We start from the raw sequence: 27,659 nt of genomic DNA on the forward strand, positions 1-27,659 counted from the left end.
TAACCAATCATTTTATTGATTTTTTTTTAAAAACAACAACCTGATTTGAGGGTTTTTGTTTTACAATCAAGCTGTGCGTAAGTCTCTTGAGTCCCTATCAGGGAAAAAGGCAGGGTATATATAAATATAGAACAGTAATAACAACAACAATTATTAATTTTACGAAGTAAATAATTCTGAAGGCAAGGCTGAAAGAGGCTTCTTACCCAGACATCCCGCCTCGATGAAAGATGTGGCCACGCCTCCCTCTGCCTCCACCTGGGAAAAAACCAAGAGGAAGTTTAAAGGCAGGGCACACTAAATACATCCAAGATGCTCTCAGCCTAGTTTATCATGTTTTTCTCCCTAGAACTACAGCAAAAAGCCCCCCCTCCCCAAAGCTTTGAAAGCAGAGTGATTGTGAGCCTGCAAGGCTAAAGTGTCCTGGTGGTACCCCTTATCGAGTAGGGCAATAAATGTTTCCATTTTACAGAGCAGGAACTGAGGCAGAGACAGCAGCTTGGCAAATTCCACAGGATTCCAAGTAACAACAAACATGCTCTGCTGCTCAGTGTCTCCCAACCTTTTGAAGCCCATGTGCCCCTTAATAATAATAATAATAATAATTTATTATTTGTACCCCGCCCATCTGGCTGGGTTTCCCCAGCCACTCTGGGCGGCTTCCAACAAAGATGAAAAATACACTTTAGCCAACATAAAAATTCCACGTCCCCCTTAAAACTTAGATCCTCTTAAGTATCTTATTTCAGTTCTCGAATGGATTGAAATTTTGCGACTTTTAATTTTTTTTTTTTTACTTCTGCAGTACACGTTTTTGGAAACACTCTCCCCAACCTTCAGATATCGTCCCTGGTGAAGAAACACTGCTCTAATGGATTTCTCTCTTCCACCCTTCCCTTGGTTATCTAACAGGCTCTTCGGACCAGTAACCACCACTGGTCCTAGTGAAGGACACAACCAACTTGGGTCCACTGATTTCTATGCGGCTACTTTTGAGTAGAGCTTAACATCAGCATCCCTGGTGGCGGGGAGAGAGAGAGAACGCAGCAGCTGAACAGGAAGAGAGTTACCTCGCCACCGGTCATGATCTCGCCCCATCGCGCCCCCATTGTTACTCTGCCAGGAGCGATCTTCAAATTTTCTACCATGATCCCCCCAGTCACGCCCATCTCTGGAAAAAAAGAAGTGAGAAGTTTATTTTAGTTTAAAGACACTGGTTCTTTTAATCTACCTGCAGAAGAAAACACTTAAATCCCTTCAAAACACACACAGACAAATATTTTAGAATTCTCAACTTTGATAGCTGTATTTCCTGAAAGTTTCTCTCTCTCTCTCTCTCTCTCTGGGCCATGTTAGAAAAATGGAGCCTCTGTGTTCCACCACTGAATACCAGATTTTGGGGACAGGCAGTGGAGGACAGCATTGCTGTCGTGCTATGATTGGGATACTTTTTGGGAGTACCATAGCTGGCAGCAGTTGGAAACGGGACGGAGGGACTAGGCGGACCCTCGCTCCATCAAGACAGAGGTGACTGGAGTGGCGTCTGTGGGTCTGCTGCCGCCCCCTAGGCTGCCCACAAATGGTCTCTCTGGGTATCCCATCCAAAATGAGAGGCCCTTTCGCAATTCCTGCTCAGTTCCTGTTTGCACTGGCTTGGCCTCTCCTATACCAAACACACACATTGAAACAAGCCCAAGTTTCGCTGCATGCCAGGACTGGATGCCCCCTCTCCCATCTGTTCCGAACAGTGGAGAGAAGAAAACAGCTTCTCTAGGTGAGTGAGCTAGTGGCCGATGCAGGGGCCTCCCTGTCCCCATTTAACGGGACAGCTGATGGGGCAAGGGCAGCGCTTATTCCCCGCCCCCCAGCCAGAACTCAGTTCCGGCACCTGACAGGTAAGCGCCACTGCTGTTGTAAGAGAACAAGGGAGGCGTCCGTGGAGAGTTCTGGCACCTCTTTTTCTAGAAAAACTGCACCAGGTAAAGGCATGCCAACACCATTTCATGGTTCCGTTCACTTTGCTGCTCTTTTAGATGTGGCAGCCCCCACTCTAGCCATTTTGTGACAGACACCCACAGCACCCTCTCAAAATTCCAAATGTGCCTCCTGGCCCAAAAAGCTTGGCAAACCCTGCTGCTGTAAGGCAGTTTTTAATGTCCTTAGGTAAGATCATGAAAATCAAATTCTACAGTGGTACCCCGCAAGACGAATGCCTTGGAAGACGAAAAACTCGCAAGACGAAAGAGTTTTTCATTTTCTGAGGTGCTTCGCAAGACGGATTTCCCTAAGGGCTTGCTTCGCTAGACGAAACGGCCCTGCCTCTTGTGTCATGGCGACGGTCACTGCACACACGCACGCACGCTTCCCTGCTCCTCCGGCTCCCTCGCGCCGCTGCCCACCCCCCTCGCGCGCTCCCCTCAGAGAGCCGTTGCCGCCAGCGCCTCTCTCTCCCTGGAGTCGCGCTCCTGAGCCCCGCCGCCCTCCAGCAGCCGTGTCGCACGGTGGCCACAACACGCGGGTGAGTCTGAGGTACCAGCTGCGGCAGCTGTCCTGCTTCTCCCCGCCCCTCCCCACCGTTGTCAGTGTTTAAATGCAGCGGTGCTTCGCAAGACGAAAAAACTCGCATAACGAAAAAACTCGCGGAACGAATTAATTTCGTCTTGTGAGGCACCACTGCATTATGACAGCTCAGAATCTCCAGCCGCTGCAGGATCTTGCACCTCTTCGTTCGGAAGGTGCTTTGGCAGAATGTATCAAAGCTCCAAAACGGTCTCCCTGTTTCCTCCTGGGCTCACTTCAGTGTGTGGTGACCTATAAAGCTTTAAAGCAGCCCCCAAGCCTTCATGTTCTGCCACAATGAAGGCTGAACCTAAGTTGCCACTTAGGCTGAGTCAGGACTGCCACAGAGTGACATTCCTAGTGGCTGGCCCCCTCACTTGCAGAAGACACTTTCTTCAGCAACTCGCCAAAGAGCAAGTCTTGAGTGTCTTCTCAAGGTGGAATGAAAGCAGGGCTTTTAAATAGTTATTTAAAAACAAAAACAAACACCTTACGCTGCAGCGGACTTTTTTTTTTTTTAACAGATACAAGTACAGTGGTGCCTCGCAAGACGAAAAGAATCCGTTCCGCGAGTCTCTTCGTCTAGCGGTTTTTTCTTCTTGCGAAGCAAGCCCATTAGCGGATTAGCGCTATTAGCGGTTTAGCAGCTATTAGCGGCTATTAAAGGCTTAAGGGATTAGCGGATTAGCTGCTAAAAGGCTATTAGCAGCTTAGTGCCTTAGAAAAAGGGGGTGGGGAGCGAAAAAAAATCGCAAGAATCGCAAGACATTTTCGTCTTGCGAAGCAAGCCCATAGGGAAATTCGTCCTGCGAAGCGCATTGAAAAACGGAAAACCCTTTCGTCTACTGGGTTTTCCGCCTTGCGAGGCATTCGTCTTGCAGGGCACCACTGTACTTAAAAAAGAAAAATGTAGATGGCAAGCACTATCTTGAAAAACATCCTCCCTTTAGGATCGAAGCCTGCTTTGTCAGCAGGAGTAATCTAAAAAACAAGACTGCTTCTTGTTTCAAATGCAGATTGTTAATGAAGATCCAATATTTCTTTTTTCTTTTAAAGCTGATTGTGTTTTCAGCAACATTATTTACCCAACCTCTTATTCCTGCATTGCAAGGGGTTGCACTAATAATAATTAATAATACTATTTTTTTATTTATACCCCGCCCTCCCCAGCCAAGGCTGGCTTACAAGCAATAATAAAAACAAGATGAGTGATTACAACTTAAAAACAAAAGTAAAGTACAACATTAACATTAAAATAATGGAACATTAAAATATTAAAATGTAGCCTCATCGCAGGAGGAGAAGGAAAAGAAAAAAGAAAGAGAGGGAGGGAATCAAATTGGCTCCAAGCCAAAGGCCAGGCGGAACAACTCTGTCTTACAGCCCCTGCGGAAAGAAATCAGATCCTGCAGCGCCCTGGTCACATGAGGCAGAGCGTTCCACCAGGCCGGAGCCAGAGTTGAAAAGGCCCTGGCTCTGGTTGAGGCTAATCTAACTTCCTTAGGGCCTGGGACCACTAGGGTGTTGTTATTTATGGACCTTGAGGCTCTCCGTGGGGCATACCGTGAGAGGCGGTCCCGTAGGTACGAGGGTCCTAGGCTGTGAAGGGCTTTAAAGGTCAAAAGCAGCACCTTAAATCTGACCCTGTACTCCACCGGGAGCCAGTGCAGCTGGAAAAGCACCGGGTGAATATGCTCCCATGGCAGAGACCCCGTGAGGAGCCTCGCTGCAGCATTCTGTAACCGCTGGAGTTTCTGGGACAGCTTCAAGGGCAGCCCTGCACTAGATGACCCTTGGGTCTAGACCAGTGGTTCCCAACCTTTTTTTGGCCATGCCTCACCTAAGCACCTCTAAAATCCTGATGCACTGCACCCCCACCGACATATATAATTCTTATTATTCAAAAAGTGAACTATTCATGTGGAGGGAGCCTAAAAGGCCATTACTGTTAATAACTCATTCTCAAACTGCCCCCCTTAAAAATAAAAATCGCCCCCCTGTGGGACGTGTGCCCCATATTGGGAACCATGGGTCTAGACCCTTCCAACTCTGCAATTCCAGGATTATTCTGCCCCGCTGAAAACACACTCCTTTCTTCAACTGTGAGCCTCTTGGGCAACGGAACTATTCAACAGCTAAGCTGCTCTATATATGCAAGGACACCAAGACTTAAGCGCTGCTCCACCACCACCTGAGTACACTCACCGGGAATGTGGGGTTATCCCCCGTCCCTCGCTCAAGCGCCTGTCAGACCCATAGCTGCTCCAGCCATCCCGCGAGTGGCGTTCTGGTCCCCCATGGTGGTCGTCTGTGTGATGCTGCAGGAGCAGAGACGGGAAATGGTGTCATGCACTCGAAGAAAGCAAGCAAGTCTTAAGTGGTTTTGCCCTACCAGGCTCACAAAGCAACGCAGCTCACCTGTCCGTCTCGCTCTCCCATTATTCCTCGCGACCCTTCTCTCCTGGAAAGAACAATATAATCGACATCAGGCTCTTGCGCAAAACTGCTACCTGCTTATGCACAAAGGTTAAAGGAGCACCGGGATAGAGGAAGAAATCCGTGCTACGCTCACTCAACTGCAACATTTGCTTAAGGATAAAATCCATATTTATCCTAGGGTGCAGAAACTGTACCCCAAGCTGACTTGAACTCCTTTCAGCCCCAAAAGTCAAGGTCAGGGATTATAAGAATTGTAGCAACACCTGAAGAGTCCTCTTCCCAGATTTATATACAGTGGTGCCTCGCAAGACGAAATTAATTCGTTCTGCGAGCTTTTTCGTCTTGTGAATTTTTCGTCTTGCGAAGCACGGTTTCCCATAGGAAATGCATTGACGGTTTCCCCCTAGGAATGCATTGAAAAAGGCGCAAGACGTTTTTGTCTTGCGAAGCAAGCCCATAGGGAAATTCGTCTTGCGAAGCAACTCAAAAAACTCTTTCGTCTTGCGAGTTTCTCGTCTTGCGAGGTACCACTGTACTGCTTTTTAAATCCAAGGCTGATTCACAAAGCAGCTTACTGACTCCCTCCTTTGGCAATCTTTACAAAACTTTAGTTTATGGTTGCCATCAATTTTGATTTTAATTAATTTTTATAATGTTTTTATAATGCTGCACTATTTTAGTGTTGTTAGCCGCCCTGAGCCCGGCTTCGGCTGGGGAGGGCGGGATATAAATAAAATTTATTATTATTAATAATAATAATTACTGTTACAATACACAGAAAGCTGCAAGGAGGTGTGTGGATTGTCCAGCAGGTGGTGAGAAGGCTCTCCCTTCCAGAGGAGTTACAGGTAGGCTCGAGGGCTGACTGATACGGCATCTCAGTGTAGGCTTGTTGGAGCCACCCAGCCGGCAAAGTAGTAGGTCCCCGCCTCCCTTCCCCACAGAAGGCATTTTGCTAGTGAACACTGGCTCATTTTGCAGGTGCCCAAATAAATCCCACACCTTTTAACTAGGATGCCCTAGGTAGGAATGACACTGTATTCTTCACATCTCCCCCGCCCCAGACAATCCTTCCTAGAAATTTCTGCCTGGGTAAGACACAATTCAGAAAATGAGCTGTATAACCTGCTTAGGGAATTTTTGTTGTTGAAGGCATCTGTAAAGGTAAAGGGACCCCTGACCATTAGGTCCAGTCGTGACCGACTCTGGGATTGTGGCGCTCATCTCGCTTTATTGGCTGAGGGAGCCAGCATACAGCTTCCGGGTCATGTGGCCAGCAGGACTAAGCCGCTCCTGGCGAACCAGAGCAGTGCACGGAAATGCCATTTACCTTCCCGCCAGAGCAGTACCTATTTATCTACTTGCACTTTGACATGCTTTCGAACTGCTAGGTTGGCAGGAGCAGGGACCGAGCAACGGGAGCTCACTCCGTTGCGGGGATTCGAACTGCCGACCTTCTGATCGGAAAGTCCTAGGCTCTGTGGTTTAACCCACAGCACCACCCGCTGAAGGCATATAAATTATTATAAATAAGCATCTCCCCCACCAAGAGGCAAAGCTCATCACTCTGCTGACTCACCTGTCCAGGGAATGGTCTTGGTACCGCCCACGATCTCTGTGATCAAAGTCATGGAACCGGTCCTGGCGGCTGAAATCCGAGCGATGGCGGTCATCCAACGCCATCCGCTTTGCCTCTGGCCAATATGGTTCGTCTCTCCTGCAGGGGGGCAGGAAGGAGGTAGAGGAAGAGGTCAAGACAGGAGATTTCTGGCCACTCTGTGTTGATATATCAACACGACAAAACAAGATCGAAGGAAATAAAGACATCCCATGGACAATAAAATGGCTTTGATAAAGAAGAGATTACCATACTCTGCCCCTCAATCGCTAAAGTACATATAATATCACTCAAACAGCTTAATTCACTTAACTGAATGCTTTAAATCAGGGGCAGCTCATGTGACCCCCTTAAGATGTTGTCTCAACTTGCATGAACCCCGGCCAGAATGGCTGACAGGCAGGGATGATGCGAGATGTAGTCCAACAGCACCTGGAGGGCACTGCAGTGGCTACTCCCTGCTTTAATCTAAATTAAGCCCCCAAGTATTTGCCTCCTTCCAATCCTTTGTTATTTGTTTCATCAGGCTATGCAATGGTTGTGGCAAAGGGACAGCTTCACAGGGAAAAAAAAGTCCATTTCCCTCAATGTCAGACCTTTGCTGGCATGAGACAGCAAAGATGAACCAATAGCCTGATCAGTTATAAGACCATTTTCTAGGTTTCCCACTGGAGCAATGCAAACTGCGTGGAATGTCCCGACTCCCTAGGATAGATGAAGAGTCCGATACAGCTCTTCAGACGCCTGCAGACCCCTAGTATATGCTTTGATAAGAAAGCCTACTTGTGAAGGTGTTAAAAAAAAAACCCCACACAACGCCAAAAAGAGCATGAAAGGATATTGTTAGGAAAATCTGCTGGCACAAGACTGTATTAGTAACGTGCCAGGAATGTTCAGGCAGGAAAAACATGTCCTGGAGCTAGTCTGATAGACAGGAAGCATCCTGTTCCTTCTCGCAGGTATGCTTTCCCTCTAAGAATGGGACTCAGTTTCTACGCATGTGTAAAGTTATACAACAAGATTCTAAAGAATCTCCTGGACTTCCCTCCTCCCCTTTGTGGGTCCTATCGTTAGTCATTTCCTCCTGCACCTTTTATGATAATCCAAATCTTTTAACCTCCTCATTGTGTCCAAAATTCACCATTAAACCACCAATTCTACTAAGTTGATGGATTATGCTGAAATGGCTAAAATGACGGGAAGAATCGGAAATCAGGAAGACCCAAATGTTGAATAAGGAATGGGGAAAACATATAATTTATCTTAAAAACCATTGTAAACAGTTAAAATCGTTAGTAAATCGTTGGGCAAATCTGTCTCAAGGATCACAGTGGTGTGGTCACCAAAGAAACCCACTTACACCCCTCCTTCCAATAGCACATATATGCAGTTTGCAGGCTGGTAGGAGGGCGGTGCTTGCCTAGCTAAAGGCACCACACTGAATCCAACTCTAGATGTTGTTGGGACTATGACAAGTTCCCCACGCCTCCCTCTACAACCAGAGGGATTTCCTGAAGGCTGCTCACGGGGAGAGAAGACCTTTACCTCCCGTCTATGTCATACGGCCTCCTCAGGGCCACCCGCCTCTCCTGCTCGTAGCGCAGCTGCTCGTGCTGCCGGCGCAGCTCCTCCCTCTCGCGCTGGATGCGCTCCTGTTCCCGTCTCCTCTCGCGCTCGATGTGCATCCGCTCTCTCTCCAGGCGCTCCCGCTCCATCCGCTCTCTCTCCAGGCGCGACCGCTCAAACTCCAGCTTCTCCCGGGTGATCTCCAGCCTCTCGCGCTCCTCTTGCTCCCAGATGGAGTGCAAGCGCTGCTTCTGCCGGTCACGGTTCCTGGTTTAAAAGGAGGCGGGTGAAATTTTAGGAAGGCCCACAGATGGGAGCCTCAGCGCCCATGGAAAGGTTTAAGGCCGAGAGGGAAAGTCTGTCGGAAGTGGGGTGTGTCTTGTTTCCTTTCCTCTCTCTACAGGTAAAAAGCCCTTGCCTCACCAGCCCATTAGGGACGCGGGTGGCGCTGTGGGTTAAAGCCTCAGCGCCTAGGGCTTGCCGATCGAAAGGTCGGCGGTTCGAATCCCCGTGGCGGGGTGCGCTCCCGCAGTTCGGTCCCAGCGCCTGCCAACCTAGCAGTTCGAAAGCACCCCCGGGTGCAAGTAGATAAATAGGGACCGCTTACTAGCGGGAAGGTAAACGGCGTTTCCGTGTGCGGCTCTGGCTCGCCAGAGCAGCGATGTCACGCTGGCCACGTGACCTGGAAGTGTCTTCGGACAGCGCTGGCCCTTGGCCTCTTTGAGTGAGATGGGCGCACAACCCTAGAGTCTGTCAAGACTGGCCCGTACGGGCAGGGGTACCTTTACCTTTACACCAGCCCATTGGCTCTTACCCTGTGGTTTGCAGCCTTCAAGCAGAGACCATCAGCCTGCAGAGGGGGTTCTAGCAAGGGTGGAAGCAGTGGAATACTGACATTGGCAGGGCGAGGAGCTGGAAACACAGGGGCCTAAGGCTGCTACTTATTTTGCATCACTCCCAGTGCTCCTCTCGCTCCTTTTGGCGCTGAGCAGCCAGTTGACTGGGACTATCTAGAGCAGCGTCTAGTGCGTCCCTCTAACAGGTCCAATCGTTGCTTCACCTGCCTTACACAACACCCATGGGGTGGGGCAGAAAGCACAGGCTTGAAAAGATATTCAGCCCACAGGTAGCATGGGATCACCTCTGTGAAACACAAGCTCCCAACATCATGGGAACGAAGGTAACATTGGGGACATCGAGGCCAGAAGGCAAGGCTGTTGTCGTTACTTATTGTATTACTGTGCTTGACAAAAAGGTGGCTTTGATTTGTTTTACATCTGAATATGGGTTACGTTTGGTTAACAAAGCATTCTTCTGATATTTTGATTACAGTATTCTGCTATTTTTTATTGATTGAGCTGCTTTCTTTCTGCTGTTAGCTGCTTTGGGCTTCCTTTGGGAACAAAACAGTTGTACCTTTAAATGGATGCTTATTCAACTGCTCCATCTGTTTGTTTTTTTGTACTGCTGTGGTTTCAGCTGAACAGCTACATTACTTTGATGGAAGAACAACAACCCACTTCAATTTATTTTTAACCACATATATATAGGGCGGGAGAGAGTGCCTATGTGTCTTGTAACAAACTGCTCCAAAATGGTATTATCAAACATGTTTCATTCTCTCTAGCCCTTCTCACTGAAGATGATTTCCTACTATGTTCAATTCACATGAGATAGAACTCACATGAGTCTTTATGGTCCGAGGAAGGCATATTTTCTTAAGCCAGAGCTTAACAGGACAAGCCACCCCCCTCCAAACAACAGGAATTGTACAAACAGCAGAAGTAATGTTAGCCACCTTCCATTTTCAGGCAGAAGCAGCGACAAAATATTTGCACAAACCAAGTTTGTACAAAGTTCTTAACACCAGACCACATGATTTACTTATTTCTTGATGCACAGATTATGCAATTAAATAAGCAGAGCACATAAAGGATCTGTTTTCAAACCTGCCAAGACTGTGGCTTCCCAAGTTTCAGAAAATGAGAGGCTTTGACTATAAGAAGAGCCTAATCGTTGAGAGTCCAAGGAGAAAAGGTGTGTCTTCAATAGCTGCCTAAACCTGTAAAGGTAAAGAGACTTACCATTCTGTTTCCTTCTTTCCAGCATGTGGGAGCGCAGGTAGTGAAAAGATTAAACTCTGCTTCCATCAAAAGGCAGAGCCAGCAAACTTTGACATCCCAAACCAGGAGTGAAACTTCTGTTTCGGGATGTGGAGGAGGTGCAGGACTTTACAAAAGTCCTCACAAAACCATTAACAATTAAAGGACTCCCAGGTGATCCTTTAAAAAAGGTGTTGTATGTGGCAAAAACATAACATAACAAAACCCCTCCACGCCTACACAAGCCTCACAGCACAGCCTTCTATGATGCCTGGCAGTGGTGGTAGTTGTAGGTCTGCTTGCTCTCCTGTTTGTTCAGAAGAGAACCTCATGCCACTCACCCCCATTCACATTTGCTCAGCAGAAGAGGTAGAAAAGGGATGTACAAGACCAGCAGAAGACAAAGTAAAGTGTAGGCACAATTATGAAGAAGATCTGCAGAAGGGACATGGAAAAGAGTTAAGAGCCTCGGACATAAGATCACCTGGTTGATGGACTAGATGGAACAGATAGAAAGGACTGACAGAACTCGGGACCAGGAAGAAGAGACGGTGGATGAAGTTTGGCAGAAATTTTAAAAATTCATTTAGAGAAGTATTGCAAAATTAATGACTGTTAGGAAAATCTTGGAATGAAACTATTAGGCTTTAGTAGAAATGTTATAAGGAGTTATGTATAAATATTTTTTTAAGTCCTAGGGTTTTTTTATGGTAAGATAAGGCTAAAATAAATTAAGACAATTAAAGGACAGAATATAGTGAAAGATGGAAAGGATTTGCTGAGATAATTAATAATTAGAATACAAAAGAGGGAGGTGTGAGGAGGTCGAGGAAATAAGTTAATGAAGATAAGGATATGGAAATATTGGATTTGTTTTTAAATTTATTCTTTTGTTTTGATTTTGGTGTATTGTATGTTTCGTATTTTTTATTCTCTTTTTATTGATTTGTATTGTTAATCCTGTTTTCTCACTTTTCTTTTTTTCTTGTAACTTTAAATTTCCAATAAATATTATTTTAAAAAAGAAAAAAAAGAAAAGGGATGTACAAGAAAAGCGTCTACATCACAGGGTGGAATTAAAGACAACCTGTTAGGAGGACCCTTCCTGCTGAAGAAGGGATCTGAAGGCGCGAGAGGGAGATAATGTGATGCCTGAAACAAGGAGGGGTGCGGCCAAGGCAGCAGTCTTATGGAGAGTCCTTCCAGCAGCACACCCAAATGGTCAAAGTCAGGGGTCAGCAAACTTTTTCAGCAGGGGGCTGGTCCATTGTCCCTCAGACCTCGTGGGGGGCCGGGCTGTATTTTTTTTAAAAAAATAAAGGAACAAATTCCTATGCCCCGCAAATAACCCAGAGACGCATTTTAAATAAAAGCACACATTTTACTTGTGTAAAAACACCAGGCAGGCCCCACAAATAATCCAGAGATGCGTTTTAAATAGAAGGACACATTCTACTCAGGTAAAAACACGCTGATTCCTGGACCGTCCGCGGGCCGGATTTAGAAGGCGATTGGGCTGGCTCCTGGGCCTTAGTTTACCTACCCATGGTCAAAGTGGTTGTGAGGAGCACGGGGTGGGCAGCAGTCCTGTTGGTGCCGTTTCCCCCTACTGACCTCTTACGCTAAACCAATCTGCCTGCTGAGGGTGGACCTAAGGGGCCTCGACTCCTGAGGGATAGGCTTGTATTTAAAAAATTTATTTACCACATTTGGATATGGTGCATGCGACTAAGTTTTTTCAAGCAGCATAAAGAGACGCTGAAAACACAACCTAAAATTTACACAATTTAAACCAAGTACTCCACAAAATCCTTCTACAGCCTTCACAAACACAGCGGCTAAAGAACAATAGGATACAGACTGTCAGAATGCCTTAATGCCTTCAACATATATGTCCTGGAGACACGTTCAATACCTAGGTTTTGCCAGCATGGTCCTCACAGAGGATAAAAAGGAGCAGAGGATGTTGCTGCCATGAGCTCCTCGGAGAAAAGCCAAGATATAAATATAAGCAAATACATGATAAAGATCACTCTTTAAGATAGGAAGGACTGGGAAAACCCTTAGGCAAAGAGAGAACTGATCACCATGGGGTGATCAATGATGGGTCTGCGAACAGAACTGTCATCACGAAATCAGCACAAACCCTTGTCAAACTAAAGATGGACAGGGGGCATAGGAGCTAACTCCCAAGGGCCGAGGTCCCTCAAGCCCCTCAATAAAATATTTGAGGCCAAAATTCATGGACATTGGCATTCAATGGTGGGTGGGTGTGCGCTGCGTCTTGTGATCAATTATGCAGGGCAGGGATTAAAACCCCCCCCCCATTTTATTCAAGTTGGCACCTGGCAGGGGGCGGAAAGAGAAAATAACGTTTCAAGCCGCTTCTTCGCAGCATCGTTTATTATTTCATTTCTATGCCGCTTGATATATTTAAAATGTGGCGTACAAAGAACTGAAGCAACAACAGACCTCTTAAAAGTACAGTGGTACCTCAGGTTACGTACACTTCAGGTTACAGACTCCACTAACCCAGAAATAGTGCTTCAGGTTAAGAACTTTGCTTCAGGATGAGAACAGAAATCGTGCTCTGGCGGCAGGAAGCCCCATGAGCTAAAGTGGTGCTTCAGGTTAAGAACAGTTTCAGGTTAAGTACGGACCTCCGGAACGAATTAAGCACTTAACCTGAGATACCACTGTATTACAAAAATACAATTACATATAAAAATGTCACATGGATACAAAGTTACTAATGTAGATAAGAATCTGAAGAACCACCAGGTTTTTCATGCTCCAGAAGGAAGTCTTTGTCTTCATGTCAAACTGCATGAAAGATTGTTTGCGCCAGTGAGCGGCTGAGTTCCCTCTTCTTTCCTCTTGCTTGGCTGATGTGAGATGCTTTCGCCACATCCTTGCGCATGAGGTGCACCCAAACCACCACTTGCTGGGTAAGTTCTCAAAGGCTGCAATCCTAGCCTCACTTACCTGGGATTGATTTCAACAGTACTTTTGAGTAGACATCGAATCACAGAGTTGGAAGAGACCCCAAGGGCCATCGAGTCCAACCCCCTGCCAAGCAGGAAACACCATCAGAGCACTCCTGACATATGGTTGTCAAGCCTCTGCTTAAAGACCTCCAAAGAAGGAGACTCCACCACACTCCTTGGCAGCAAATTCCACTGTAAAACAGCTCTTACTGTCAGGAAGTTCTTCCTCTTGTTTAGGTGGAATCTTCTTTCTTGCAGTTTGGATCCATTGCTCCGTGTCCGCTTCTCTGGAGCAGCAGAAAACAACCTTTCTCCCTCCTCTATGTGACATCCTTTTATATATTTGAACATGGCTATCATATCACCCCTTAACCTCCTCTTCTCTAGGCTAAACATGCCCAGCTCCCTTAGCCGTTCCTCATAAGGCATCGTTTCCAGGCCTTTGACCATTTTGGTTGCCCTCCTCTGGACACGTTCCAGTTTGTCAGTGTCCTTCTTGAACTGTGGTGCCCAGAACTGGACACAGTACTCCAGGTGAGGTCTGACCAGAGCAGAATACAGTGGCACTATTACTTCCCTTGATCTAGATGCTATACTCCTATTGATGCAGCCCAGAATTGCATTGGCTTTTTTAGCTGCCGCGTCACACTGTTGGCTCATGTCAAGTTTGTGATCAACCAAGACTCCTAGATCCTTTTCACACGTACTGCTCTCAAGCCAGGTGTCACCCATCTTGTGGGTGATTAGAAGTGCGCTGTAACAGGTCAGAGGTGGAGTTCCAAGGGTTTTCTGGCTGGGCTGGGGGAAATCTTTAAGCTACAATTGAGTTTCAGCTGGGGAATATGTGGGCTGCAAGAAACATAAATAAAGGAGACCCCCCCCCATCCCAAGAAATGGATTTATTACGTGCGTGGAAGTCCTCCTTGCTTCCTCAGGGCGCTCTGGAATCGAACTGAATCATGATCCTGTTGCATGAGGTTTGCAGATTTTGGACACAGCTGAGGGGGATTTGGAGACAGAAAGAGCCCTTTTGACGCAGTTCTAGACATTGGGGTCTGTAGATGGAGAAGAGCTGTTGAAAACCATGAGCCTGAGACGCTGTAGACATGGGAGTATAACCCTGGTGGTGATGAGAACCCGGAAGCTGATTTATACCAGGCCAGTCTATTTGCCCATCTGGTCCATTATCTGAGTGGTTCTGCACTGTTCATTCTTCTTATCCCCAGGATCCAGAGATTAACATGCAGCTGCTGGAGCATTAGCGAAGAGGACATGCCTTGACTTTGTGGAGGAGCAAACGGCCAAGGCAGGTCTGTTGTTGCAGCACCTAGGATGCCTCCAAGGGAGCATCTTGCTGAGCTGAGCCCTTTTGGACTCTGCCTCCAGTCCACTCCCTTTCGGAGTACTCAAAGCGGCCAATTATTTGGCCTGAAAGATGGGCACTTCTCCTGCATTCCATTGCTCCCTCTCCTACCAGACCTGCAATGTTATCAAGGGAGGCACTGCTTCCCCAGCCCAGGGAAGGCACCTGGTGAGGGATCTTGGCTCTGCTTCTTCAGGTCTTGCTCCATCAGAGGGCCTGGCAGCTTCAGGTTTAGTAATGCCCAGGCTATGAGCCAGGAACCTGGTCTGGCTCTTTTGCTAGTACTTGTGTCTCTCCAGTTACATGCGTTCGACTTGCGTGAAACTGCATGCACATGCAGAACTGGAAAATATCGTATTTTTTGCTCCATAACACTCCCTTTTTTCCTCCTAGAAAGTAAGGGGAAATGTCTGTGCGTGTTATGGAGCGAGTGCCTGCGGGTGGCGGGGGGGATCTGCTGCAGTCGTGAGCATAGGATCCATGGTTCCCCTTCCTTCCCTCCTCCGTGGTTACAAAGCATGGATCCACATGGATCCTCAGGATTTTTGCACTGGACTACTCCAAACTCACTGTCAGATCACATGTCTGTAGCCACAGCAGAAACCACAAAAATCATATATCCACTATTTCGTTTGGAATATTTTTTTTCTTGTTTTCCTCCTCTAAAAACTACGTGCATGTTATGGTCTGGTGCGTGTTATAGAGCGAAAAATACGGTAATTAAATACATTTCAAAAAGGTGCAAAAACGGGCCGAAAAGAGTGAGCAACGGCTACCATTCCCATGAGCTTTTACGCTGACCTTTGACACCTGTGGAGAACTGGGAGTTTGAGAAAGGAGGTTTGGAAGGAGCAATTGTGGTGGTCTGGTGTTTTTTATTTTTGGATTTCCAGAGGTTTATAGGGCGCTTACAGGATTTTCAGACAGTGTTCTCCATTACACGAGATTTCAAGTATACACGCGGCACCCAGGAAGGTACTGTAGTTTCCGACTCCGTGTCCTTGTCACTGCTGAATTCTGGAGTCATGTGCACATTACAACTGGAGAGAATGGTGCTTGACCTGCACATCTGGAATTCCAGCTTCCGCAAGCCAACATGGATCAATTCCCTTTTCCTGGATTCTTGAGCGAGATTTTACAGAATCAAGGCATCCGGTTATCTTCTGGGAAATACTCTGTGGGAATCTCTAGGACTGGATGACCAGCTTAATGTCCCAAGAGTCAGGAGGGCCTCAGACATCTTGAGGAGAGGGTGGAGCCTGCATCTAAGATGCTGGTTGTTCCTGGTTCTTAGTTCCAGAAAACTCTCTTTCCTAAGCAATCTGTCACAGGGCTGCCATGGTGACCCTCTGCTGTCCTTTCTTTAGGCCTGTGGCCAAAAAGGATCCAGCTTTAGCAGAAAAGTGTCAGAATTCCCAAGGCTTATTCCTTTCCTCTCCAGAGCTAGATGACCGTGAGCCGAACAGAAGATCGTCAGGCTGTTACTAGGTAGGAGCTCTGTTGTCAGTGCCAACTAAGAGGCTCTGCCGGCATCAAGAGAAGTCTTTCTTTACCTATGCCGGAGTGAGACAGGAAACACACGCACAGGTTGTGGTCCAGGCTAGAGCTCAAGGGCAGAACCTCCTTGTTCTACATTTGAAGGCAGAATGGACACGATGTCAAGTATGTGAAGTTAACCCTTTTATTCCTCACTCTGCAGGTGGTGAGGAAACGTCTTCTGCTACGGATGCTGCCTCTGGCTCTCTAGGCTCCTGCCACAGAGAGCCACCAGAGCCAAGGTTTAAAAATAAGATGCAGGCTACTTCAGACCATGTGGGGACGCGGGTGGCGCTGTGGGTAAAAGCTTCAGCGCCTAGGGCTTGCCGATCGAAAGGTCGACGGTTCGAATCCCCGCGGCGGGGTGCGTTCCCGTTGTTAGGTCCCAGCGCCTGCCAACCTAGCAGTTCGAAAGCACTCCCGGGTGCAAGTAGATAAATAGGGACTGCTTACTAGCGGGAAGGTAAACGGCATTCCGTGTGCTGCGCTGGCTCGCCAGAGCAGCGATGTCATGCTGGCCACGTGACCCGGAAGTGTCTGCGGGCAGCGCTGGCCCCCGGCCTATAGAGTGAGATGGGCGCACAACCCTAGAGTCTGTCAAGACTGGCCTGTACGGGCAGGGGTACCTTTACTTTACCTTACTTCAGACCTGGAGTAGGAGGAGTTAGGTGTTAATAGATGAGCCATTAGGGTGAGGCTCAAGCAAGCACAGGAACCTCTAGGAACAAATCTGTCTCCACGAGGAGCACTGCTTGCCTGCCTGCCCCAACTGCCAACCCAGAAGGCTAAAGAAAGCGATGGGTTGTGGCTGGGTGGTTCTGCAGGCAGGGTACTTTGGGGTCTTGACCCCTAGGTCCATCCATAGTAGATCCAGTAGTAGCTGCTGAACTGGGGTGTGCGCACGCCCTATTTGTTCACTGTTAGCCTGTGAGGTGCTGACCCAAATACAGAAATATATACCACATGCTTACCCTTTAGGGAAAGGGGAGGGATGAAGGGGAAGGGCGGCGGTGGAGAAAATTTGTTTGAGAAGCAAATTTTGCTTTGCCAAAACAGGATCTTACCGGTGTGGCTCTTCGCTCAGCCGCTTCTGATCTCTGCCTTTGCTGAAGGGCCTCTCTCTGCTTTTTTCTCTACTCTCCGATTTGCGATCCTGGCTCTTGACACTCTACACGAAAACACCCAGAATTGCAAAAAGTTAACAGAAAAGTATGATTTTAGGGCAATTTCACTCTGGAGGGGGGAAAACCCAACCCCAATATGAATGCCCTGTGAGCGAGTGAAAGGACAATTTCTCTACAGAAGAAAACACTCTAGTAAGTCAATTCTGGTCATTCTCGTCCTCAATCCAAGCTGAAATTCTATAAAGACCAGAAACATTAAGAAACAGACTGGCTGGGAAAGACGCATATAATGATACCAACGAGGGTGATCTAAAAAAGGGCCAGATTTCCTCCAAAATGATTCCTACACAGGAATATAACTCAGCAGATTGGTGTCCACATAACCTCCAGGTAAAGGCAGAGATAAACCCGCCTTTAATTATGAAAGCACAACACATAAGGGAGGGCAGTATACTGCCCCCTAAAAGGAAAACCACCCCCAAGGAGATCTCTCCGGGCTTTTGGACTAAAATGAGATATCTAGTTGAGGAGGAAGTAGGTTTCAACCAGACAGAACATCCTCCGGATACTATCGTAATTCTTTGAACCCGTGCCGCAAGTTTCTGCAAGGTAGTTGAGGGGCAACTGATAACTGGATGCCTCCTTCTCCCGCTGGACAAAAAATTTAAAGAACTGAAGCAAGGGAGTCATAAATGAAGGTAATTTCTGACAAGCTCAGTTGGTTAGAGCTTGGGGCTGATAATGGCAAGGTTAAGATTTGGGTGGCTTTTTAATAAAGGAAGGAGAAAACCCAATCTAAACTTCTGCCCTTTCTACTGTCTAAGATTTACTAGGATCTACGTACTTCTAATCAGCTGAAGCTTAAAACTTTTTGAGCCACGTTGAATGTTTCATTAAACCTTTATATAGTTACACATATCAAGGGAAACGCTCTGGTTCCACTTACCCTCTCTTTCGACCTAGTTGTTGTCTTCACACTGATAACTGGTTCGCCTTTGGATTTATCCATTATCACAGTCCTTTCTGTACCCTTGCTTCCTACATAAAAACAGGGGTGGGAATTAAGATACTCAACACGAAATCTGGTTTGGATGTTCTAAACCTGACAGTGACCAGCCGTTTACACTCTCCCCCCTCCCCCAGTGCGGCAGCCTAGTAGATTTACCTGATTTTGGTGTCTTGGACTGATCCACCGATCCAGATCTTGACTCCTCTTTCCCCTTCTCATCTTTTTCTTCTGCTTTTGTAGCATCTTCTTTCGGGTCAGCCTTCTCGCTCTTCTTCACACCGGCAGACCTGCAAAACCAGAGAGTTCAAAACGCAGGAAGGAAAAGCAGGGCAGCAATGCAATCCCTCTCCTGGTTGTGGAAATGTCTAAGGCATACCTGTGAACACCTTTTAAATAACCTGGGGTGACTGTATCAACAATAAAAAAAAATCCACAAACAGGACAATTTCCACGGTCAATTTTGAAGACAGAAAAACCACACCAAACAGGACAATGACAATAATCCACCAACAGCATACAAATCAATATGGCTAACCTGATCCAAAACACCCACCCACCTCACTCACACACGAAAACAAAGATGACCACAGCCAATCACAAGCAAACAATCACACCCTAGGCCAACCCCAACCTCTCTCACCACCAAAGGAACACAAGTGAACAACACAAACAATGCTGACCCCAAACTCTACATACATTAAACATAATAGAAACACCGCCACCCGACCCCACCCCCTTCCATCTTCCCTCTCTCCACCCCCCCTTTCTTTTATCTTTTCTTCTCCCCCTAATGCCTCAACAAATGAAATGGATTTGTAGAAAAACCACACCAAATCCCTAGAGTTTCTGCTGTTTGGGGGGTAGGGGCAGTAGGGGACCTTGATAAAGGGAGGTTTGCAAGAAAGAAGACTAAGAGGGAAGGAAACCCAACAGGGCAATGAGGCTCAATTTGACACGGGTCTGAGTCAGACTAATCTCTGGCCTGTGGGCCCAATTATGATCCCCATTTGGCCAAGCCATGCCCACCTGCTGTCTCATATGCTGTCAGGTGTGCAATAGGCAAAGATGGAGCTGGGCCAAAAAGGGGTGTCTGTGCTTGCATGGCACTTTGAAGTCCCATGTCTCCAGCAAACCCGAACTATCAGCTTTTCACCAGAGCCTGCACAGAGCTGTAAACTGTGCTTGGAAGCCTTGACTGATTGTTGGGGCTTTGAAATGCCATGCATTACATGGAGTGAAAATGGGTCTCTTGAATCAGTTGATTGACAAGCAGCTAGTCTTCTTGCCTTCTTGCCTGCCTGCTACACTTGGGCTGTGTGTGTGTGTGTGTGTGTGTGTGTGTGAGAGAGAGAGAGAGAGAGAGAGAGAGAGAAATATATATACATAGAGGCCGCACTCTTATCTTATCCAGAGTTTCCCAAAGAAACCTCAGGCTAAGTCTATAGATCCTTGAAATGGCAATATATATTACATCAATAAAATACACCCATGTATTAAGTTTCTTCTGGAAAGGCAAAAATTCAGAATACAGTGGTGCCTCGCAAGACGAAATTAATTCGTTCTGCGAGTCTCTTCGTCTAGCGGTTTTTTCATCTTGCGAAGCAACCCTATTAGCGGATTAGCGCTATTAGCGGTTTAGCGGCTATTAAAGGCTTAAGGGATTAGCGGATTAGCTGCTAAAAGGCTATTAGCGGTTTAGTGGCTTAGAAAAAGGGGGTGGGGAGCGAAAAAAAATCTCAAGACTCGCAAGACATTTTCGTCTTGCGAAGCAAGCCCATAGGGAAATTCGTCCTGCGAAGCGCATCGAAAAACGGAAAACCCTTTCGTCTAGCGGGTATTCCGTCTTGCGAGGCATTCGTCTTGCGGGGCACCACTGTATAGGAAGAAATATTTTATGTATAAATGGTCTCTCTTGATGGACAGAGAGAGTGCCAAGCTGCCTCTCTTCTTCCCAACGCGGTAGATTTTTGGAGGAAAGCAGTCTGATGTGCACTCCGAATGGCACACGTTTTGGGAGGACTGTAAATGCACTCCTTTCACACCCAGGTATGTAGCTACCGCACCTGAACTTTCAGGCAGGTTTTCCAGTACTGCATCTTCGCTAAGGAAGTTGTGTGTGTTTCTAAGTTAAGAATGCAACTATTCCTTCAAACAGAAAAAGTACACAGGGGAAAAGCAGTTCACTCTGTTAAAAAAATAACTGAAAACATGTTTTTAAAATGAAAGAAAAACAAGTCTAAAGCATATTACCTATCACTGGCTGAAGCTTCATTCTTCACCTCACTGTCCTTTTTCTCCAAAAGCTTCTTTGTAGCAGGTTCATTTTTTGCCTGAAATTACGTTTATTTGTTAGAAAAAAGAAGTAACATTTGGGAAAACATCCCTTAGGTTATTTCTGTTTTAAGCGTGCAGGGAGAGAGAGAACCAGCACTTACTCTTTCAACAGATATTATTTTCGCATGTAATTCTGTTTTGTGGCAATTGGCAATGCATTTTGTCACTTCTTCAGCTGTGGACATTGTCACAAAGCCGTAACACCGCGCTCCGGGACTCCGAGCATTAGTCACCACTTTTGCGCCAACCACCTCGAAGAAAGGAAGGACATATGTTTAAAATAAACTTAGCCACAGCTTGGTGTCAAGTGACCAGTTCGCTTTGGAGAAAGGAAAGCCAGTTGGGTTACTTGGTACATACACAAAGGGAAAAGTGGGGGGTTGCCAAAGACTCATAGAGTCATAGAACTGTAGAGCTAGAAGGGACCCTGAGGATCATCTAGTCCAACCCCCTGCAATGCAGGAATAGGCAGTTGCCCCATACAGGGATCGAACCTGCAACCTTTGCATTATCAGCACCACGCTCAAACCAGCTGAGCTATCCAGTAAGCAGCCTGTAATAGGACAGTGTGACTTATTCCGTTCTGTCGTATGCAGTAGCATAACTCACAGGCATAACTCTGTTCACTTGCAAGTAGCAATTTTCTACCGCCTTCATTGTAATAGTAAATGGGGAGTGCTGACCAGAATGGAGCTCAGTGGGGCTCGGAGAAACAGAGATATCAATCAGCACGATCTGGAGTTGGCTGAAGCAAACACATATTTTAAAAAGAAAAGTCAAAGAGGGACACCCCCCCTCAAAAACCAACCCAATGAGGACTTCGTACTAAGTACAGTGGTACCTCTGGTTACGTACTTAATTCGTTCCGGAGGTCCGTTCTTAACCTGAAACTGTTCTTAACCTGAAGCACCACTTTAGCTAATGGGGCCTGCTGCTGCTGCACGATTTCTGTTCTCATCCTGAAGCAAAGTTCTTAACCCAAGGTAATATTTTTGGGTTAGCGGAGTCTGTAACCTGAAGCATATGTAACCTGAAGCGTATGTAACCCGAGGTACCACTGTAGCCAGAATCCCCTATGGTGCTGAACGAAGAGCTAGCACAAAAACCTAAAACCTCTGGGAAAGGGATCTGGACTAGACAAATTTCGGGACACATGGTACACCTTCGTTAAGTTTGCTTCTGATGATGAAAACAATTACAGGCCACAGGCCACAGGCTGGCCACCTGGATAATCACCTTGGGACAAAAACTGTACTGTTCATATTGCTATGCTTTATGAAATGTCCTCTATATTACTGCCGTTTCCTTTACATTTTTATAACAAATTCATTTTTTCTTTAAAAAAAAAAATCTTTTAAAAGTAGCCAGAAACTCCAAATGCCAGAAAACAAAAACAGGAAAATGGAAGAGGAATGTATTATCCTGGGGAAAGGACATAAAGGTAAAAGTAAAGGTACCCCTTCCCGTACGGGCCACTCTCACCAGACTCTAGGGTTGTGCGCTCATCTCACTCTAAAGGTCGGGAGCCAGCGCTGTCCGGAGACACTTCCGGGTCACGTGGCCAACGTGACAAGCTGCACCTGGCAAGCCAGCGCAGCACAAGGAACGCCGTTTACCTTCCCGCGGGTAAGCGGTCCCTATTTATCTACTTGCACCCGAGGGTGCTTTCGAACTACTAGGTTGGCAGGCGCTGGGACTGAACGGGAGCGCACCCCGCCGCGGGGATTCGAACCGCCGACCTTTCAATCGGCAAGTCCTAGGTGCTGAGGCTTTAACCCACAGCGCCACCCGCGTCCCTTGGGGAAAGGACATAGCTGGCAGCAACCCTGAACAAGGTCACTTTCGTTAAGGGTTAAGGATACTCTGCACCATTTTATCACAGGCCCTCAACTTGTCTCTCCATCACAAGGCTTCAACAATCATCAATGCAGCCTTACTTTCCCATATTTGCTAAAGAGGTTCTTCAAGTCTGTCGCTCGGGTGGTGGAAGCGAGGCCGCTCACCCAGAAGTTCCGACCAGTTGTGGTAGCACTGCGGCCTACGTGGAAACAGGAAGTGTTTATAGCATCTTTAGCGTGACAAGGCAACCCCACCCCACCTCTGGAAGGGAAAATGCAGCCCTAGGAAATCTAACCTGGAGAAAATGCACGTTAAGACCCCAACATCCAAAAATTTGGTAGTAATCCAGACCAGGGAGAAGAGTCGGTGGAAGAAGATTGGAAAAAATTCAAAGTATATTTACAGAAATACTGCAAAATTAATGAATGTTAGAAGAATGCTGGAATGAAGTTATATGGCTTTAGCAGAAATGTTATAAAGAATTAAGCAAAAACTGATTGTTAATGGGCCAAAGTGGAAAATTTAAAAGTTAGATTGCGTTAAGATGAATTATAGAACAAAAAATTGAGAAAGATGGAAAGGATTTGCTGAAATAGCTAATTGAACTAGAATACAAAAAGGGAGGTGTGAGGTTGATGAAACAACTAAATGAAAGGCAAAGATATGGAAATATTGGATGCGTTTTTAAATGTTTTTGTTTTTCTTGTTTTGATGTATTTTTTTGTTTTCCTTTTTATTTTTGATGTAGTTTGTTAATTTTTTATTGTTTTTTTCTCCTTTTTTCTGTAACTATTAAACTTCTAATAAATATTTTTTTTTAAAAAAAGAACAAAAATTTGGTAGTAATCCCAGAAGAACCGCCTTCACCAGTGTACATCCCCCCTTGTCAGATACTCACTGCAAACACTTGACAGTCTCGTTTATACTCGCTGGTGAGGACTGACCATGGGTTTCTGGACATTTACGAAACATGCCTGGGATTGCCGACACTCAAGCTGTGTATTCATTCGTGGCAACGTGCAAACTCTTTTTCTGGTGGGAAGTACCACCAGGCCAATTCCATGTGTCCAGTTTCTCACTTTAGTTATTGCTGGGGTTCACTGTTTTTGCAGGATTCCAAGCCACCTCACAGGAGCCTCTAGTTTCTTTTTGGGTGGCTATAGCGGGGGGGGGGGGGGGGAGTAGAGCTGCTAAGAGGAATTTTGGAGGAAGCCTAGAGCAGAATTTCAAAAGCTTGGAGTCTCTGGACCTCTCTCTCTCTCTCTCACACACACACCCTGTCCAAATCAGGCTCTTGACCATGAGAGGGAGGCATAGCTACATTGTCACTTCCACTTCCATGAGGAAGAAGTGGCTTGACTGATGTGGCCAAAAGTCATTTTGTACTTTGCCCCTAGAATGAGTTCCCAGGCTTGATTTCTTTCTAAGCGTTTTCATTAAAGGATTTTCCTGTGTTTCAATTGTACACGCGTTGTCTCTATTTCAGAGTTTTCTCTACAGGTCATTTACATTTGATGCAAGATGTTAATGTTGCATACAGTATAAGGTCGGGGGAGAAGAAAGGTGGGGAGAGAGAGAGTAGTGGGACGTGTGGGGGTAAACCTGCATTCTTTTACATAGTGTATGTGTGAGGTTTTTGTGTCAGCGTCACTTGGGTAGGTTCTCTTTCCATTCATTAGTTTTCATTGGCAGTGAGAGAGGTCGGGAGGGGGAGGCTGGGGTTGCCTTCAGTTGACTGCAGCTGAAAGGGAAGGAGTGGTTAGGTCAAGTTACCCATATCAATTTGTATGCTCTCGGTGGGTTCTTGTTGTTGGGCTATGTGCATAATAAAGGGGACCCACACCGGGTCGAAGGCATCTTCTTTTATCTGTCCCCGTGTTAGTTTCAGTCCGTTGGTTAGCTTTCCTAGTAAGGCTGCTTCCCATATGATTTGGTACCAGTGATCCATGTTCACTCCTGACAGGTCTCTCCAGTGTCTGGCTATGACGCGCCTGGCTTCTGAGTGTAGGTGGGTTATAAGCTCTTTGATAGTGTGTGAGCGTTATTGTCTTGGAAAATATTCAACAGGGCCAATTCTGAGGTGGCTTCTTCTTTGGGCAATCTATTATTACTATTATCATCATCTTTTACGTACAATGGGTTAAAAAAAAAGAGTTAATAGTTTTCCCAAGTGAATGAGAACTCCTGTAACGTAAGGCACAGAACGACTACTCTCAAGAGAAAACATCTAGAGAGGCAAAACAACTGGCAGGATCGGAAAATTCCCCAGGGGATCCCATGCTTCCAGCTGATGCCTTTTTGGGGGCTGGGGGCCAGTTTCTCAACAGGTGATACACTTGAAGCCCCCATATACCCCAGCCACACTGGGTGGACACAGCTCCTTTTTAGCAAGCCCTGGCATAGGAGGTTGGTCCAATTAGCTCAGTGTTGCCTACACTGACTGGCAACAGCCTTCCAGGGCTCCAGACCAGGAGTTTATCCCAGCCCCAACTGGAGATGAATTGAGTTGGGGCTTTCTGCATTCAAGGGAGGTGCTCTGTCACTGAGCTTTGGCCCTTAACTTTCCTCTTTCAAGACATGGAAAACAGCACCTAAACTCTTATGGCCAGGGGCTCTGGGAATGGCTCCTTCTAGTCATATTAGTATTACGGGAAGGCAGCCAGGTAAATTAGATTATTTCAGAGTGCAACAGTAGGTAGGACACGAGGCATCTGGTCCCAAGGTTGCATTTCAGTTTCGTGATGGCCTTTGACGGCTGAAAATAAACAATTATCATCTGGTGCTGGGCGACCGGAAGAAGCTTGTGCCATCTTTCGTTGCTGTTGCAGTCATACTCAGGAGTAGAATCACAGAATTTTTGTAGCATTGGATTATCCTTTGTGTCCCTTCCAAGGAATCACAGCTAAAGAATCCCTGCCAGATGGCCGTCCAATCTCTGCTTAAAAGCATCCAGTAAAGGGGAGTTCTGTTTCACTGTCATGCAGCTATTAATGTTAGAAAGGTCTTCCCAATGTTTAGCCAGAATTGTTTTCTTTCATATGAATCCACTGGTCCCAGTCCCATCCGCTGGAGCAGAAAACAAGCTTGCTCCATCTTCCAAGTGACAGCCCTTCAGATAGCTGAAGCTGGCTTTTCTATCAACTCTCTATTTCTCCCCCCCCCCCCCAGGCTAAACATATCCAACTCCTTCAACTGTTCCTCATAAGGCTTTGTTTCCAGACCCTTGATCATTCTGAAAATCCTCCTCTGCACACATTCCAGTTTCCCAATATTCTATGTAAGGGGTTCCCAGAATCGGGCCAAGAACCCAAGGTGGGAGTCTAGCCAAGGCAAAATAGAGCAGTACAGTGGTGCCCCGCAAGACGAATGCCTCACAAGACGGAAAACCCGCTAGACGAAAGGGTTTTCTGTTTTGGAGGTGCTTCGCGGGCCGAATTTCTCTATGGGCTTGCTTCGCAAGATGAAAATGTCTTGCGATTCCTGGGGGGTTTTTCCATTCCCCACCCCCTTTTTCTAAGGCACTAAGCTGCTAATAGCCTTTTAGCAGCTAATCCGTTAATCCTTTAAGCCTTTAATAGCCGCTAAACCGCTAATAGCGCTAATCCGCTAATGGGCTTGCTTCGCAAGACGAAAAAACCGCTAGACGAAGAGACTCACGGAACGGATTCTTTTCGTCTTGCGAGGCACCACTGTACTATGACACTAGATTTCTGTTGATGTAGCCCAGAATTGCATTAACTTTTTTTTTTGCTATTGCATGACTCACGTTAAGCACGTCAAGAAAGACGAAGTCACGTCCGTTATTCTAAATGAATAAATCAAATAGCATCAAAGGAAGGCTGAGTTCTGCCTATGCAAAGGCACCAATATTTAAAAACATATACCTTTCTCCTCTTTGGAAGCTGGCTTTTCATCTTTGATCTCCTCAGAACTAAAGGAGAAAGAAGGAGAAAAAGAAAAGAAAAACCAATCAGGAAAGAAAATAAGGCAAATTAATATAATAGGTATATAATATATAGAGTACACTAGAACTCAATACCTACCAGAATTAGTTGTAAAAAAAGAAAATAAAAATAAGAAAAGCCAACAATGAAAAACATCTTGCTAAGATAGGTACGGGAAGTAAACCTTAAAGACAGAACATCTTACAGACAAAGATTTAAGAAAACAACCTCTGAAGGTTGTAAAAAAGAAATCAAACCTTTCTGGGGGTTTTTTAATTGTACGTGGGGAAGGGGGAAAACAAAACCTAAAAGATGGCTTTTATAATAAGGTAACAGAATTTCAGTATACGCTTGCAGGCCAATATGAAGAAAAACAGTGACCCTGATCTCTTACAGACCAACGAGATTTTTTTTTTTAAAAAAAAGAAAAAGAGAGCATCTGGTCTAAAACGGAGAAAAAACAAACCTCGTGTTCTGATCACCACCCTCTTGGGCAGAGGACTCTTCCTCACAATTAGCCTTGGGTTCCATCTTCTCGGCATCTTGGCTAACCACCTGGAAACCTGCGTCCTTCTCCGCAGTTTCCTCACTACTGGCTTCCAGAGTTTGGGCTGCTTTGCTACTCTCACCACTTCCTTCTCCTCCTCCTCCTCCTCCTCCACCACCACACCTGCTCTCTACCGCTAAAGAGTCAGAGTCCAGGTTAGCTTCCTCTACTGTCTCTTCGCTTGGCTCCCCTTTCGCTACCACTAAGTGCTTCGCTTCATCCTCCTCGCTCTTGGCCGCAGCCTGGCCTGACTGGCTGTCCGTATCTAAAAGCTCTTCGTCCGACTGAGCGACGGCAGGGGCAAGTGTGTCTTCCTCTTCCTGGGCTTCCTGTTTGACCGGCAACGAGATATTCTCTTCCTGTGCCTGCTCTGCTTCAGGAGCTTCTTCTTTAAGGGGCTCAGATTTACAAGTGTCACCCAAAATGTCGAGCATTTTCTCATTTTCTATGGATTTAACAGGAATAGAATGGCACAAGGTTTAATCACCAGGGAAACACAGCAAAGACAAATGCGGAACGGGCATGGCTGCCAGACTTAACACTGAGAGAACGGCTAAGGCTACACAGAGATTGGAAAACCCCTTGGGTATACCACATTCAAATGCCTAACGCTAACTAGACATGGTTTATTATAGCAAGATCATAAGTTATGAAGAAGAAAACGACCCTATTAGTTTAATGAAAACCTTCTG

The 27,659-nt window shown here is 46.3% G+C and overlaps 1 protein-coding gene across 1 annotated transcript in view; it reads right to left on the minus strand.

The window, feature by feature from the left end:
• LOC310668327 (scaffold attachment factor B1-like) overlaps positions 1–27,659 on the minus strand; it is a 40,737-nt gene that overhangs the window by 1,860 nt on the left and 11,218 nt on the right. The window contains exons 7-20 of the mRNA XM_083421455.1: positions 26,887–27,412; positions 26,361–26,407; positions 22,575–22,675; positions 20,739–20,888; positions 20,554–20,633; positions 18,460–18,590; positions 18,241–18,332; positions 17,235–17,338; positions 8,162–8,449; positions 6,578–6,715; positions 4,978–5,020; positions 4,765–4,877; positions 1,071–1,171; positions 207–258 (exon numbers count right to left, since the gene is read on the minus strand). Of these exons, the coding sequence (XP_083277581.1) occupies positions 207–258; positions 1,071–1,171; positions 4,765–4,877; positions 4,978–5,020; positions 6,578–6,715; positions 8,162–8,449; positions 17,235–17,338; positions 18,241–18,332; positions 18,460–18,590; positions 20,554–20,633; positions 20,739–20,888; positions 22,575–22,675; positions 26,361–26,407; positions 26,887–27,412 (1,966 nt within the window). The remainder of the gene's footprint in view (positions 1–206; positions 259–1,070; positions 1,172–4,764; positions 4,878–4,977; positions 5,021–6,577; positions 6,716–8,161; positions 8,450–17,234; positions 17,339–18,240; positions 18,333–18,459; positions 18,591–20,553; positions 20,634–20,738; positions 20,889–22,574; positions 22,676–26,360; positions 26,408–26,886; positions 27,413–27,659) is intronic.

Source organism: Podarcis tiliguerta (assembly GCF_965153285.1).
Source record: "Podarcis tiliguerta genome assembly, chromosome: 18".
In the NCBI taxonomy this organism is placed as follows: Eukaryota; Metazoa; Chordata; class Lepidosauria; order Squamata; family Lacertidae; genus Podarcis; species Podarcis tiliguerta.